Here is a 17,794-nt window from a genome sequence, read left to right as displayed (position 1 = left end):
CTACTTATCAAACTTTACTATCTGAAATGAAGAACATGCTGTAGTTTTAAATAATCTGCTCCTTAAAAACTAAAAAAACATCTTAGGATTGTTAGTCACACTTGAATGCTTTGAGCATAAAACTACTCAATCAGGAGTATATATGTACAGTGGTGTATGTGTACATTTGTCTCTGCCTGATCTTTTCTTTCTCTGAATGTGTAACTCTGTGTCTTTCTATATTTATAGTATAGATCAGGTAAGTATACACCTGTATGAGTTCAACTGTTACAGGTGCAGCCAAGCAAGTTTCCACATACAGACATTTGCCAAAGGCTCACAGCCCCTTCATCTTGTTGTTGTTTGTTAATCCTCAGGTCAATGAAATCAAGCACTCATCCGACTTCATTGTGCGCCAGATGACCGCTACACAAGGGGACACTGTACAACATATCACCCAACTTCATCTCGCTGAATGGCCTGACCATGGTGTGCCAGATGTTGAGGACCAAACTTCTATCTTGCAGACCATCCAGATGTTAGGAGAACGAGTGAGGCCACATGTTCCAGTGGTTGTCCATTGCAGGTAACTAATATTTGTTCGACTTCCATGAGCCAGTGATCAAAACACACAGGCATTTTAGCTTGAAAAGTAACCCCTTTTACTGAGGTTTAAAATGCAACACCTGTTGACAAATCCTCGAATTAAACCACAGTTGGTGGGGCCTAAACTGTAACCGTGGGGACACATGGCTTAGTGGTTAGGGTGTTGGGCTCATGATTGTAAGATTGTGGTTTCAATTCCTGGACTGGGGCAATGCATTGTGTTCTTGAGCAAAACACTTTATTTCATGTTGCTCCAGTCCACTCAGCTGTAGAAATGAATTTAGCCTGGAGAGGGATGGGCTCCATCAGGCTTTCTCATTCTAAATACGTTGCATGGCTGCAGCACCGCAAAGACCTCCAGGGGATTTAGGGACTTATCAATTGCAAAATTGCAACCCTTGTTGCTAATACTTATTTGAGAGGTATTCCTGAAATCCAAAACCTCTAAGGTGAACTCTGAAATATACCTTTTCGGTGGAGCTAGTAAAATTAAGCTCTATTTGTGGAGGATATAAAGTTAACCCAGTTAATGAGGGAATGAAAAGGCCACCTTGAAGCTGGGGCTCCCAGATTACTTGCTCTTTGTTTTTTGTATTTTTTCTTTTAATTAGGAAATAATTTAAAGTGGTTAATGATAGTAATATTAATTTGACATGTGAATGACTGAAAGAGATTAAAAGACATGATGATGCATGAAGCATATCTATCTTTCTGTTCTTTGACACTTTCTTCTTCCACTTCTTCTTCACTTAAAATGCTGTTTCTATGATATATTGTCTACAGTGACTTTGATCTGTGCTTTCTCTTTTTCTTGCTTTTAGTGCTGGCTGTGGACGAACCGGAACTATTTGTGCCATAGATTATGCTCAGAATCTGCTGAAATCAAATGTGAGTATTAAAAATTAGGATATCTTTGGTACACTCTTTTTATTTACTCTTAGAAAATGTAGCTCAGCTGACACAGGAATCAGAAATAACTCAGTAGGAGAGGCTGCAATTTTGCAGTTTTTAACTATATGTATCTGACCACAGACACATATAATTTACCCTTCCATAACTTACCCTTTCTTATCACATATCTCATCATTCACCTGTAAATCATCCTTGTCACTGTCCCCTTACTTCTCATTCCTTTGTTACTCACACCCAATGCTCATGCTCCACTTCACCATATTATGCTAATAATGTGACTCAAACTCACAGTGGATCTCTTCAGCTCACCACACATTGCTTCCAGTATAACTAGAGATGCCGTAGGATCTATCAGACCTTTTTCCCAATGCACCACCATCCCTCTCTCAGCTCTTCCACCCTTGTTCTCTCACCATCTTGAGGTATACACCTAAGAGATTTCATCAGCAGGCCTACTTGGACCTCATACACTCCTATACTTCACACTGACCATTTGGTATGACATCCATCATTCACTATCAACATTTATCTGCCTCATGCAATTGACCGTTCTCTCACCGCTATCCTCTCTCTCCCTGATACTGCACCTAGTGCACTCTAAGTGTAGGTGTTTTGAGGATCCTTTAGTCTTGTTGCAGACATAACAACCTCTCTTTCATGCTGGTGCCACAAAAAAAAAATGTACCTAACACACTCTGTAAAGTGGTTTGTGTTAAACCTTCCCTAAACAAGCAAACACAAGACTTACAAACAAAGGGTGATGATTTTCTGAGGTTGCAGAGATCACCGTTGTTCTTGTGGAACAGTTGTTAGTCAGTGACTTAAAAAAGAAAACATAGGTTGGAAGGGAATTCTTTGTTTAGGGGTGGCAGGAATGGGCATAGTGGTCAGTAAACAGTGTAGGGAATAAGATGAGTAAAGATAAGTGTATCGACATGAGAATAATTTACTCTGAAGAGCAGAGGTCATTATAGCAAAGGCAGTGAGAAAATAGCTACATTTATTGTAGACGAGAAATTGAATTATGTTGGACTGCAAATTTATACCAGTAGATCAATTGACTTTTTAAGACTGGATTTTATCCATAAAATCTGACACTTGCCAATAATAATGTATATTATCAAATTCTCAGCTAGTTATACAATGCCCTATTAAACTAGTCATCCATGTTCATTCTATTAATATTGCTACTATTGAAGTCAACGATCCTGCAGAATTGTTGGCATGCTGGACTAAATGCATAGTAGCATTTCTTGTGGCTTTATGTTTGAGGTCAACTTTGATAAAATAAGTACCATTGGAGTCAATGTAATTGACCAGCCCCCCCCCCCTCCCAACAGGCTTCATGCCTATAGAAGAAAGAAAAAGATATTGCTTTTATTTCAGTGTTGTAAAGTGGAACTATTTTATCTTAAATTCTCCATCAATTTTACATTTTTTATTGTCTCTTTGCAGAAAATCACTCCAGACTTTAGCCTTTGTGAAATTATTAAATTTATGAGAACCCAGCGACAGTCAATGGTTCAAACTCCTGTAAGTATCTTTCCTCTTCTGAGATTAATGTTACTGCATCTAGCATCATATCTCTGTCTGAGGCAATCTACTGCCTCACTCTGGCACTTCATTGGTTATGGCAATGATGAGCGTTCCAGTTGATCCAATCAACAGAACAGCAATCCACAGACAAGCATACCCTTAACGTATATCTCAGGGAGATTCAGTGTGACACAGAATGTGACATGGCTGACCCTTTGAATTACAGGTACAGTTCCTTTTTGTCAGTTGAGTGAACTAGAGCAACGAGAAATAAAGTGTCTTGCTCAAGGGCACAACGTGGCACCAGGAATTGAACTCATGATCATTACGATCGTGAGCCAAATACCCTAACCACTAGCCCACATACCTTCACTGACTGTCATCATATTATCTGAGATAATCTCCTGCATTTAACACCATATATCTGTGATAATCTCTTGCAGTTAACATATATCTGTGATAATCACCTGCATTTAACACCATATGTCTGTGATAATCTCTTGCATTTAACATCATATCATCGTTTAACGTCCGCCTTCCATGCTAGCATGGGTTGGACGATTTGACTGAGGACTGGTGAAACCGGATGGCAACACCAGGCTCCAATCTAATTTGGCAGAGTTTCTACAGCTGGATGCCCTTCCTAACGCCAACCACTCAGAGAGTGTAGTGGGTGCTTTTACGTCTGTGATAATCTCTTGCATTTAACGTCATATATCTGTGATAATCACCTGCATTTAACACCATATATCTGTGATAATCTCTTGCATTTACCAGAGGTGTTATTACCTGTCCATTTTGCTTTTCTCTTCACAGGACCAATACCAACTCGCACATTATGTGGTGCGGCAAATTTTCAAGAACCATTTGAAAGGGATGGGAATCAGTCACTACGAAAATATAAATGTCTATGAGACCATCAGCATGTCCAAGTCCAGTGATCTTGATGATCCTGTAAGTTGTTTAATGGTTTTTGTTGTTTTTTTTGGAATTATGGTTTTATGTTATAGATCAGTGGTTCTCAACCATTCTTTGTGTCTGGATATCTTTGACTCCTATTTTATTCCACTGGACCCCATGTTAGAAACAAAAAATTATCATAGGTGCAGGCATGGCTGTGTGGTAAGAAGCTTGCTTCCCAACCACATGGTTCCAAGTTCAGTCCCACTGCCAGGTACCTTGGGCAAGTGTCTTCTACTATAGCCTCAGGCCAACCAAAACCTTGTGAGTGGATTCGGTAGATGGAAACTGAAATAAGCTGTCATGTATATATCTGAATTTATTTATGTATGTATGTGTGTGTTTGTTCCTCCACCACTGCTTGACAACCGGTGTTGGTGTGTTTACATCCCCATAACTTAACAGTTTGGCAACAGAGATCGATAGAATAAGTACCAGACTTCAGAAAAAAATTACTGGGTCGATTCATTCAACTAAAATTCTTCAAGTCGGTGCCCCAGCATGGCTGCCGTCTAATGACTTGAAACAAGTAAAAGATATATTTTTATAATTAAATGTTATCAGGAATTATATATAAAAAATTTTTTTTTTATGTTTTGTGTATTGTAGAAGTATAACTAATTTATTTCACAGCAAAATCTTACATGGACCCCCCCCCCCAACCTGAAGGGCCATATGGACCCTGGTTGAGAACCCCTGTAGTAGACAGACAAACGGGTGCAAGAATAGGTGTGTGCTTATGGAGATCACATCACAGCCTAATGGTACTGGGTTTGATCAGTGTGTGGTACCTTGGCTAAGTGTCATCTTCTGTAGTCAGAAGACACTTGCCCAAAGTATTGGCAGAAACTTTGTGAGTGAAATTTCAGACACCACACTATGTCGAGGCTCACTGTGTGTGTGTGCGTGCACGCATTATATATATATCATCTACATGTATACTATACATATATTTCTATACATATATATATAATTTCTGTATGCATTATATATCATCTCTGTGCATTATATATATATATATATATATATATATATATATATATATATATATAAAAACTTAATTTATATAAGGGCATTACTATACAATAATGCCTCATGCTTAGAGGGACTCCATAAGTCAAAACTACTAAAATAAGCACAGTCCCTCTGAGTGTGAGGCATTATTGTATAGTTAAACCCTTATATAAATTAAATTATATATATTTATGGGGAAAAAAATGTTGTTTTTTTTCCTTATGAGGTTTTTTCACGCTAACTACTTGATAAATTCTTATAAAGTATTTATCCTAATATCATATATATATATATATATATATATATCCTCTCTTTCATACTCTACCCTATATCTTAACTGTATTAATGACAATTATTGTAAATGAAGGTTCTCTTCTAATTATGATTTTTCTTCTTTTTCCAGGGATATGAAAACATCTCAGTTGGTAAATGTTTAACCTATTTAATTCTCTCTCTCTCTCACTCTCTCTCTCTCTCATTCTCTCTCACTCTCTCTCTCTCTCATTCTCTCTCTCTCTCACTCTCTCTCTCTCACTCTCACTCTCACTCTCTTTCTCTCTCTCTCTCTCTCTCTCTCTCTCTCTAACAGTTGTTTCACTTATCTCTGTTTCTGACAACACCTTGTTCTTATTTCAATGTTCAGTATACATTCAGAGTGAAACTGGCTTCAACCAAAGATCGTGACCATCTCATTAGCTTAGATAGCCAGGAAGTTCAGCTTCTACTCTTCAATGCTCACTGCATTGGTAATTAATTAAATCATGCTACTAAAACCTGCAATTTAATAACAATGATAGTCTCTCAATTACAACTGTTGTTGATTTATATTAATAGCCCTCAGTCATAGGTAACATTACAGAAGTTCTTACTATTAACCCTTAACATTATCTTAGAATATAATATATACTGTATTTTTCGACACAGAAGTCAACATAGTATATAATGAATTTTTGGACCTTTAGAATTATTTGGGTATATAAGTTGACTGATCCTTTTTGGCTGTAAGTTTTGGTCTGAAAAGTTTGACTTGTTTGCAGGGAAATATAATTGTTATGAGTCTTCCATTGTTTTCACTCATGCAATTTATTTTCTTTGTATTTAGAAAATTCCATTTCAACATTTCCTGTTTATGAAAGCAAACCCCGCCAAGAAACACCCCTGCCACCTGAGAGGAAAAAGAAGCCAGAAAACCTAACTGTAACCCCTGAACAATGTACCTCGAATAGTTTATCTCCTGTTGAAATGTCCCCACAAAATCTCTCACCAACCCAAAGAACTCCCAGTCCTGCACTTTATTCAAATTCCCTGACTTGCAGACCAGTTACTCCAATTGAGCAAGAATGGAAGGTCACTTCAAGCGGGATATATTCTAATGTAAATAATACTTCCGAAGATACCAAGAAATTTATGACATGCATATCAGCTGGCAATCAAGAAGAGGCTCAAAATTTATCTTCACAAGACACAATTTCTAACCTTGACAGACATGTGATCCCAACTAAAGCACCACCAGTTTCACCTAGATATGACCACCTTCAGTTTAACGGCAATAATTCTCGGTCACCCTACCAAGAATTAGTACCGTGTGTAAAAGGAGCAGCTGCCCTGATGAATTCTGAAATGCCATCCTCCAAGGCAAAGTCTTTGACGATGTCCGGTCATGGTAAGGCAGCAGATAATTCTAAAAACAACGATGATCATGTTTATTCTGTTGTGAGCAAATCTCACATGAGAAGTCTTTCTGAATCTGATAAAACTTACTGTGAAATCTCTGCCATGAAAAGCCCAGGTAAGTTAATAACATTCTCAAACAACATTTTTTTTTGGTTTGTTTTCCTAAATATTTTGCCATTTTAATATTTGAGCAAAAAGTACCATATGATTTACTATAGGTGCAAGCGTGGATGTGTGCCAAGTATTCTTGCAAACAACATGGTTCCAGGTTCAGTGCATGGCACCTTGGGCAGGTGTCTGTTACTGTAGCTTTGGGCTAACAAAAGCCTTGTGAGTAGATTTCACAGACAAAAACTGAAAAAAGCCCATTGTATATGCAAGTGTGCGTGTGTGTCTTTGGGTATGTGTTTGTCCCCTATAACCACTTGACAACTTGTGTTGGTGTGTTTGCATCACTATAACTTAACAGTTAGGCAAAAGAGACTGATAGAATAAGAACCAGGCTTTACAAAATAAAAATGAGTATTGAGGTCAATTTGTTCAACTAAGATTCTTCAAGGTGGTGCCCCAGCATGACCACAGTCTAATAACTGAAACAAGTAAAAGATAAAAGATAAGTCGACAATGACCTGTAGTCGTAATCAATAATTGTATAAAATTATTACATCACTTTTATGACTATCTTGTGTATCTGGTGTATACCCAAGGTATATGGATCAGTGGTTAGAGCATTAGGCTCACAATCATGAGGTAGTGAGTTCGATTCTCGGGCCGGGCTGTGTGTACATTACTCCAGTTCACTCAGCTGTAGAAATGAGTAGCAACATCACTGGTGCCAAGCTGTATCAGCCTTTGCCTTTCCCTTGGATAACATCAGTGGTGTGAAGATGGGACTGCATGGGTGACTGCTGGCTTTCCAGAAACAACCTTGCCTGGACTTGTGCCTCAGAGGGGAACTTTCAAGGTGCTTTTCCATGGTCATTCATGACCAAAGGGGGTCTTTACCCTTCACCCTCATATACCTAGCACGGGGCTATAAAGAACAGAGATGTTGATCAAGAAATATTTTAAAACTGCCTACCTGTAACAATAATAGCCATTTCCTTTTCCTTTAAAATCTGATTTAATGATTCAGTATTAAATTAAATTTTTTTTTTTATTATTTATTTGTTCTTCAGCTTCTGTTGACTTTGGAGAAACGGTAAGAAAACATTTTTTCTATCAGATAATGCAGAAATGCTCAGTTTTTAAGATTATAGTTCTTTTGTTTTTTAAAATTGTTAAGCCATTTTCAGAGAAAATTATTTGCCTAATATACAAATAAAATGTTAGCCTCTTTCTTTTTAGCAAAATGTCATTACTGAAATTTAAACATTTGTGTTGAGTCACAGGTTAAACTTTTAGAAAAGTACTTTCAATATTCCACTAATTTCTATAGGTTACTAATGATCTAAAAATCTTGTAGTAATGTAACTCAAGTGTATCAATTCATGTATGTAAACATGTGAGAGAGGGAGTGACTAATTTTGATTATGCTCTATTAAAATCAGTACAAACTGAATAACTTACAAATATTTACTCAGTACAGTTTCAGTAGGTTCCAGTTGCTTGACAGCTTGATAAACCAAATTCAGTTAAAGCTTTATAGCAGAAATACTTCAATCTGTTGTCCTGATCCAGGTATTTTGGCACTTTGCTTAAAACCTCACTGCCTTTTCTTAGTCTCCACTATTATTTTCACTGAAAATAATAGAAATTAGACAAATCAGGTTACATCTCACCCACAACATTTCCCAAATGTTTGTGTAACCCTCACTTCTCCGAGAATTGCCAATATTACTTTAAAAGGTGGCGAGCTGGCAGAATCGTTAGCACGCCGGGCAAAATGCTTAGCAGTATTTCATCTGCCGTTACATTCTGAGTTCAAATTCCACTGAGGTTGACTTTGCTTTTTGTCCTTTTGACGAATTTCTGGGCTTCTCAACCTGCACTCAGAGAAAATTGTTTTATTTAGGAAACCTAACCCCTGCAAAACAATGTCACTTTCAGGTCATACCCACACAGGATGCCAGAGATACACTTTAAGCATAATAACCACACCCAGTCGACACAGTGTCCCCTAAGATGCTTACCCTATTGACCTCAATACTCACTTTGAAATAGAATTTCATTTTAGTTTGTTTTTATTGTAAATGTAAAGACAGATTTGTAGTAACCTTGCAATCACCATCAGCCTCATAATCGTCATCACCATCATAATCGTCATCATCAGCATCATAATCATCACCATCATCATCAACCCCATAATCATCATCACCATCACCATCAGAATCACCATTGCCATCAGCGTTCTAATCCTCACTGTCGTTATCATCTTCATCCTCATCAATCTCACCCACCATTGCCAACCTTACTATCAATGTCATCAACACCATCACTATTTGCATTCAAAAAGTCTCTACAACTGCCATTACCAAAACCACAGCCATCATCATCATCATCATCAATGCCACTTATTGTAATTATCACTCAAAAACTTCTTTTTCTTTTTTCTTTCCCCCCAGGAAACTGGTTTCACACCAAACCTCCCACCACGGAAATACAAAAGTGATAGTAAGTTCTTCCTGTTTCTTCCGTTGTTCTTTCTTTCTTGCGACATAATGTCAAATGGATACTTCTTTTTATAGAGGAAGTCCAGGATGGAGACCCTGACTGAAGTCTATCTGATATACCCCAAGTTTCTGTTAATCCACCACTGTTCTCTTCTATGATCTTTCAACATTCAGGAATTGACTGGACTGCTTAACTCGTTGTTTAGCCCCTAGATGACTCCCAAAGCAGTCCTTTAACCCTTTGGCCCTCACAGCACCCCCTATTTCCACTCGATATTATCGATAACATTCAATATAACGAGTCCTTTTTTTCTTTAATTCTTTCTTTATACTTGTACATTATATAATCCTTAAGCTTAATGTTAGTAACCATCCCCTAGTTTATGAAAAAATACAAAAATCCTTGTATAGAACTGTGTGCTTTACAGTAGCAGCAACATGGTGTTTGGCTGTTGTGCACATGCTCACATATCTGAGATAGGAAGCTTCATGCTAGGGAGAGAGAGCACTGCATGGATGACAGTGCCGACCCTGGTGTTCCAGTGAAAGGTATTGCTTCTTTTTGACTCAATGTGTGGTGTGCTTAAAAACGTGTTTAATTCTACACTTTACCACATTCAAAAATAGAGATTATCATCCTGCTTCCAGCTTCAGTGTTGTTGCCAGGATTTGAAAAATAGGGCATATTTTCCCCACTTATTTGTGACTTAGGGGGTATTTTTGAAAAACAAGGGGGAATTCAGTGAACAAATTAAACACACCACCCAGCAGTGGCTAAAACATGAACCGATCAAGTTTATGTATAAATTTTCATTTTATATGTTTGTTTCCTTTTACACAATATTAAAACAATGGCTAAAAATTTTCTGAAGCAACATCCCCACTAATTTTATCTACGAGCCGCTACTGAGCACTCAGATTATTTTGTCTAATGTAATACTTATTTAAGGTGTCGACCTGGCAGAATCGTTAGCATGCTAGGTGAAATGCTTAATGTTTGTTGTTTAAATTCATTTAATTCATTTAATTTACTATCAATGTCATCAACACCATCACTATTTGCATTCAAAAAGTCTCTACAACTGCCATTACCAAAACCACAGTCATCATCATCATCATCAATGCACTTATTGTAATTATCACTCAAAAACTTTTTTCGGGTTGATAAAATAAGTACCAGTTGAACACGTAGGTTGAAGTCATTGACAAACACCTTCTCCCTAAAATTGCTGGCCTTGTGCCAAAATTTGAAACCATATTACATTACAGAATATTCTGTTGTGCTGAATGCTTGGAAAACTCCTTTACATTATACTACAAAGAATGCTCCTTTGTGTTTTGCTGAAGTGAAAGGAACGGTCCCTTGTATTTATGCTGCAGGGTAAGAAACTTTCTTTCATTAGGGAGTTACATTGCAGAGAGGGAAAGCATGCTCTTTCACATTACACTGCAAGAAGGGAAAGTATGAGGTTTCATGTTACACTCCCTCTTCCTACTCTGTAGAAAAAATTATCTAGAGTTACCAAAAAAAAATAAATAAATAAATTTGTTTTTCTTATCTTTTCAGTGGAACCTTTTGAGAAAACAAAGGAAGAAAAACATACGGGAAAATTAGGAAAGATGTTGGAAATGGTAAGATAAACCTTCTAAGGACATTTTACACACACTCATGTGTACACGCATACACGCATACTCTGTCTATCTCTGTCTACTGCTCACACACTCAACAGACCAAAGAACCCCCTGTAGTTTTTGTCAAAAGCATGCATACATGTGCCTACGCATGCACTTGCATGTGGGCACATGCACACAATCAACAGGCCAGGCAATACCCAGTAACTTTTTTTTTTTTCAAACACATGCATGTGGACACACACAGATATACATACACACTCATCAACACACACACACACACACACACACACATCAAGCTATTACTTGCTGTTTACAAACATATATACAACAATCCATGCAAACGTATAGCTGTTACACACCCTACATCTTTGCACATACACCTGCACAATTCCCTCTTGCACACATACATGCACATACACACATTACTGCACATAATCTCACACATACACACTTCTCTATGTAACAGCACAAGAACCTGCAAATTTTATAGCATTTTGTGTAGAATTGAAAACTACACAAAAACTAAATTTAGAAACGTTTGTCCTCACTCTTTCTTTTTCTCTTTCTTTCAGTTACATATAAAGAACAGCTCGAATTCTGGTAAGCATCTTCTGGCAGTTTACATTGTGGCATTGAATAATATAAGCTCTGAATATCTGACTAAATAGTCTTAAGTTCAAGTGTGACAGCTGTATTGTATGGTCAACGTGCATTATTCTACTTGGCTTAGTCCCCCTGACTGATAAACAGGCTTCACTCTCCACATTTGAATGTTTTTCCTTCTATTTCATTTACTGAGTCTAGAGGAAGGTACAGAGCCCATGTTCTGTGTAAGCCTTCCAATATCAATATATACATAGATGTCTTGACTGTTCTTTAACATTTTCAAGTAAGAAATGAGCAAGAGTGGGATACCACTGAACTTATGTCTTGAAATAGAACTACAAACCAATAAACAGATCATAAGATTCAGCACTTGTTTCAATCTTTGGTTATTATTACCAAATTAGAAACAATGTACAACTCTCTACTTCTGAAATGGGAAATTTATATTGCGTATACTGTTTATATTAGTCAAACTGGTGTCCTTATATTAGTCAAACTGCTGCTTTCACTGCATTTTGGCTGTTGTACGCTCCAGCCTTCTGCTGGTGTTTTGTGTTAAACAACCACCAAGTTCAACACAAGACACCTAAAGAAGGCTGGAGCATACAACAGCCAAAATGCAGTGAAAGTAATAATCAAGATGAAGACTACACTGCAACTAATGTAAAGAATATACATCATAGGAACGATGCGTTTTAATCCTTTAATGTTAAGACAACATATTACACAACAAACATAGGATAGCTTCATCAGGAAATACTGACAAAATGATAAACTTCATGCTGCCATTTTAGTTGTCTCACATCTGTAATACTTGACCAAAAAGCTGCTGGTCATTATCACAGTTGTGCTTGGCTTCAACAGACAGCTATCTAATGGATAGCAACAACAAATACATTTAACAGTAACATTATTCTCCATTTGACGAACTTAATCCATCATTCACCTAATCCTTGAAGATAACATGGAATGTGAAGACGCAGGCTAGAATTAGGGGTGGATTGTTTCCCTTCTATAAATGAATTGTCTCCCTTCAATTATTATCAGTGTGTGTGCGTAAAGATTTCTTTTGTTTGAATATCATCTACTTGAAAGCAACTGTCAAACAGTCGTGTTCTCAACATGAAAAATGAAATAAACGTTTCCTGCCTTACTAAGTCCTTGAATAAGAGTTTAGGGACCCAGTGTAGCAAGATCCTGTGTCACAGTCTCTTTAGTCATGAAGTCCTAATTCATTTTCCTTCTTTTTACAGAGAAACACAAACATCAGAAAATTTCTATCATTGGTAAGTAAATATTGTATTTTATATTGGTTCGGGTGGAGGCGCAATGGCCCAGTGGTTAGGGCAACGGACTCGCAGTCGTAGGATCGCAGTTTCGGGCGTTGTGAGTGTTTATTGAGCGAAAACACCTAAAGCTCCACGAAGCTCCAGCAGGGGCTGGTGGTGAACTCTGCTGTACTCTTTCACCCCAACTTTCTCTCACTCTTTCTTACTGTAGCTGTTGTACCTGTACTTCGAAGGGCCGGCCTTATCACACTCTGTGTCACGCTGAATCTCCCCGAGAACTACGTTAAGGGTTCATGTGTCTGTGGAGTGCTCAGCCACTTGCACGTTAACTTCATGAGCAGGCTGTTCCGTTGATCGGATCAACTGGAACCTTCGTCGTCGCATATACACAAACGCAGAGACTCATACACACACACACACACACACATATTACAGTCACATTGGTCTCAGTACCTCATTAACCTTTTAGTATTTAAACTGGCTGTATCCAGTCAAAAGATTCTACCTGTGTTATGTTAAAGCTGGTTACATGTAGCCTTTCACACCTGCCTGACAATGTCATTCAAAACATAAACAATCACATCATTGAAATTTACAGTTTCCCCTTTTCCAAATTCACTCACAAAGGCATTGGTCTGCCTGAGACTATAGTAAAAAACACCAAGGTACTGTGCAGTGGGATTGAACCTGAAACCACACAGCCGTGTCTATTGTAATTTTTAAAATTAAAATTTCTTTTTATATATTTTTCAGGTTTCGGCCATCGAGTTGGTCACCCAAAAGGACCCAGGGACCTTCCACATACATTCAAGAAATAGCATCTAAGATTAAATTAGGAACTTAATTAAACTGCATGCTGAAGAAAAAAACAAAAAAAAGTTCTGTGAAAACTCATAATCTGTTGAAAAAAAGAAGCAAAAAATTATAAATATTTGGGGGAAAGTTTTAAAAAAAAATAAAAAAAAAGACAAAGAAAAACAAAAGTAACTTAACAAAAAGGAGGTGAGAGACTTCAGACTGTGTCTGATGTTAATTGACAAAGGGCCCTGACCTGGAAATTTTGTGTCATTTGAAAATTCTTATTGACCCCACCTGACCTGTCCAAATTTTTTCTTGCTCCACCCACTCCACCCACTTCGCCACTACCACTGACAGACACACACACACATACACACACAAATAAATTGTTCCTCCTTCTCATTCTCCTCCTTTACCGCTGCCGTCGCCACCACCACCACCAACACCACAACAACCAGCCAACTTCGACTTTGAACTTGAATATTGCTTCATTTTATTCTCCTGTCTTTTTAATTTATTCTAATAAATGAAAATAACAAGAACAAACAACAACATTTTTTTTTCTTCTTCTCCTCCGTCTCCTCCTCCTTCTCTTTCTCTACTTTCATTCATCCTTTTGAAAATCGTTTGTAATTTAGCTAACAATCCATTCATAAACTGTTACTGAAATGGATTTTTGTTTATACATTAATATATTTATTTTCTATCTGAATAAAAACAAATTCAACATGCACACTTGATTTACCCCTCGTCGTTGCAATTCTTATTGTTACTGCTTCAGGTATTATTGTCGCTACTTTGGTTATTGTTCCCATCATAACTGTGGCTGTGTGGAGGCCCAGTGGTAAGGGCAGTGGACTCGCGGTTTCGATTCCCAGACAGGGAAGTTGTTCCCCTTGAGTGAGCTATACGTGCTGCTAATTCTATCCAGTCCAGCGACCACGTAGAGGTTCTACTGCTTAGTTCATCTTGTGGAGACAGTTTTATAGTATAAGAAATGCAAGTATGGATGCCCATCCTTTCATTTTGATGCTAGAAGTTATAAATGTTTGACCCAATATTAACCAAAAAGTTGTCAAATAAACATTAACGGTTTGTAGTGCTCTAACGACCACCTAGAACATGGTCAGTATTTGAATCTAGAACTGCTTTTATTAAACAAATATTTAAAAGGAATTTGTTTTGCCTTAATTGTGTTACTGGTTTCATTTCTTGCAATTAACTGTATCTCTTGTAGCACATATCCAAATAACTTGCTTTAAAAAATATATTTTCTTTTATTCTACTCAGTGAACATTACTGATTGTACACCATGGTACTAAATGGTTTGAAATACCAGAGTTGAACATGCACGCCATCAACGAAGCAAGCAAACTATACAACATACACAACATAACATGATATGATGTATAGGGAGGAATAAGATAGCAGCTTGTTTAATTATTTTTAACTTTTAGGGTGCTAGAATATAATCCGAGGGTAATTTTGCAAGTTTTTAACAGGTCGGGTGACTACATGAAAATTATCACAATGGAGAGATGTAACGATTAAAACAAAACTAAGGGAGGTAATTCTTTTGATTTCTCAAAAAAAAAAAGCAATTTTTCATTTATATTTTCAAGCAGTTTTTCTACTTTTATTTACATAATTTGTTGTTGTTGTAGTAGTAGTAGTAGTAGTAGTAGTAGTAGTAGTAGTAGTACAAAGAAGGTAGCAAGCTGGCATAATCGATAGCAGGTTGGACAAAAGGCGTAGCAGTATTTCTTCTGGCTTTTTCTGAGTTCAAATTCTGCTGAGGTCGATCTTATTTTAGTGAAACCCAGAAGTATGAAAGGCAGAGCTGCCCTTCCTGGAATTTGAACTCAGAACATAAACAGCCAAAACCAATGTTGCAAGGCATATTATCCAACAATCAATGATTCAGCAAATCTAGTGATTGCTAATGATGATGATGATGATGTGGGGGGGGGGGGGTCTCAAGTAAACATTAATTTTCAGTTTTCAGGTTAGAAAAAAGAAAAAAAGACATATAGCGCTCCCTGCATTCGTATTCTCTTTTACATTAGCAAAACAAAGTTCTGGATGTGCATCGAAATGGATTTGTAGTATCAGCATAACAGAGCTCCCTTCATGTTCATGGCACTCATAGAAAATATGAATCTAACTCAGCAAGCTAACAATGTTCTTCGCACCCATTTACACCAGCAGGCTGTTATCTTCCCATTGCACCTGTTTACATCAAGATAGCTTGAACTATTGAAAGTTAAATATCTTTGTCTTAGATACAACTCAATATCTCCCATGAAGCTTTTATCCTTTAGACTGATAGCCTATCAACACAAGCAATTTCATCTCTCAATTGGCCTAGTTGTAGATGATAAAACCGGGTAAACTTCTCTATACAAATGAGGTTACATCCTTTCTAGGCATGGAGGCGCAATGGCCCAGTGGTTAGGACAGCGGACTCGCGGTCGTAGGATCGCCATTTCGATTCCCAGACCAGGCATTGTAAATGTTTATTGAGTGTAAACACAAAGCTCCACGAAGCTCTGACAGGGGGTGGTGGCGAACCCTGCTGTACTCTTTCACCACAACTGTTTCTCACTCTTTCTTCCTGCTTCTGTTGTACCTGTAATTCAAAGGGCCCACCTTGTCACATTCTCTATCACGCTGAATCTCCCCTAGAACAATGTTACGGGTAAACGTGTCTGTGGGGTGCTCAGCCACTTGCACATTAATTTCACGAGCAGGCTGTTCCGTTGATTGGATCAACTGGAACACTCGACATCATAACCAATGGAGTGCTATGACTTTCTAGACACACAATGTCCACAAACCAGAAAAAGAAACCTCTTCACATCATTCAACATGCTAGATATAGCAGCCAAATCTCCATCTTATCACACCACACCAGCTTATATCAACATATAACATGGGCAGTCGTTACACAGTTAGATAGAATATTTCAGAGTATTTGTCTGTTCTCTGTGCTCTGAGTTCTAATCCTGCTGAAGTCAACATAGCTGTTCATCCTTTTGCAGTCAATAAAAAAAGTATCAGAAAGTATTAGGCACGGAAGTGGCTGTGTGGTAAGAAGCTTGCTTCCAGTCCACATGGCTCCAGGTTCAGTCCCACTGTGTGGCACCTTGGGCAAGTGTCTTCTACTATAGCCTCGGGCCAACCAAAGCTTTGTGAGTGGATTCAGTAGATGGAAACTGAAAGAAACCCTTCATATATGTGTGTGTGTGTTTGTCACCACCACCACTTGACAACCGTTATTGGTGCGTTTACATCCCCGTAACTTAGTACTTTGGCAAAAGAGACTGATAGAATGAGTACTAGGCTTACAAACAATAAGTCCTGGGGTCGATTTGTTTGACTAAAGGCAGTGCTCCAGCATGGCCACAGTCAGATCACTGAAACAAGTAAAAGAATCCTGACAAAAGCAATCTAATAATTAAGCAGTCTTTAAGTATTTGTCCCCACCCCCCACATCTAACATCTTTTAATCCCCACCCTTCACATTCTTATGATACTACCTACACTCACCTTCCCTCTGTTCCACTGTCTGTATCTTCTCTTATGCCCACCATCCAAAACCTTTAGTTTGCTCTGGTACCCCCAACACTACCATCGTGACCTTCTCAGCTACTCCTACCCACTCATAAAATGTGGGTGGCCGTAGCCAGCCACATATCTCTTCTACAGTGAGACACCTGAACTTATCCTTCTGTTATACTTTAGCCTCGCAACACCTGGCATTAAAAAACAAAACCCTACCTCCTCCCAAATACTCCCACCCCACTCACCTAGTTGTGGGAGCTTATACACATTTTTTCCCTGCTCTTTTTCTGTCTTGCAAGTCACTTGGTAGCCTCACTAGTGCCACTGACATGACAAAAAGCACCCAGGACACACTGTAAAGTGGTTGGCATTAGCCATACCAACCACAACTGACGTTGGAGCTCAACACAGCCTCACGGCTTGACGACTCCTGTCAAACTGTCCAACCCATGCCAGGATGGAAAACGGATGGGAAATGATGATGATAACTTCTCTGTAGATAAACAGTCATCCTTTGTAATGTTAGCTCGAAATACCACCATAGTAAGTCATTAAATAAAAACCAAACTTGTGAAGAAGCAGTTACGTTGTCTTTTTAAATCCTACTAG

At 38.0% G+C, this 17,794-nt stretch overlaps 1 protein-coding gene across 2 annotated transcripts in view; it reads left to right on the top strand.

The window, feature by feature from the left end:
- LOC106883248 (tyrosine-protein phosphatase non-receptor type 12-like) overlaps positions 1-14,361 on the top strand; it is an 80,214-nt gene extending 65,853 nt beyond the window's left edge. The window contains exons 6-17 of one of the 2 annotated variants that reach the window (XM_014934181.3): positions 357-565; positions 1,407-1,473; positions 2,953-3,030; positions 3,850-3,987; positions 5,411-5,432; positions 6,110-6,796; positions 7,860-7,882; positions 9,246-9,294; positions 10,861-10,925; positions 11,501-11,528; positions 12,788-12,820; positions 13,577-14,361. In XM_014934181.3, the coding sequence (XP_014789667.1) occupies positions 357-565; positions 1,407-1,473; positions 2,953-3,030; positions 3,850-3,987; positions 5,411-5,432; positions 6,110-6,796; positions 7,860-7,882; positions 9,246-9,294; positions 10,861-10,925; positions 11,501-11,528; positions 12,788-12,820; positions 13,577-13,641 (1,464 nt within the window). In that variant the 3' untranslated portion in view covers positions 13,642-14,361. The remainder of the gene's footprint in view (positions 1-356; positions 566-1,406; positions 1,474-2,952; positions 3,031-3,849; positions 3,988-5,410; positions 5,433-6,109; positions 6,797-7,859; positions 7,883-9,245; positions 9,295-10,860; positions 10,926-11,500; positions 11,529-12,787; positions 12,821-13,576) is intronic. The other variant, XR_016243584.1, reaches the window with a different exon arrangement.
- The last annotated feature ends 3,433 nt before the right edge of the window (positions 14,362-17,794 follow it).

The sequence above is a fragment of the Octopus bimaculoides genome, chromosome 11, assembly GCF_046866305.1.
Source record: "Octopus bimaculoides isolate indiv1 chromosome 11, ASM4686630v1, whole genome shotgun sequence".
In the NCBI taxonomy this organism is placed as follows: domain Eukaryota; kingdom Metazoa; phylum Mollusca; class Cephalopoda; order Octopoda; family Octopodidae; genus Octopus; species Octopus bimaculoides.
The sequence above is the reverse complement of the archived record's forward strand: the minus strand, read 5'-3'. Positions and strand labels throughout refer to the sequence as shown.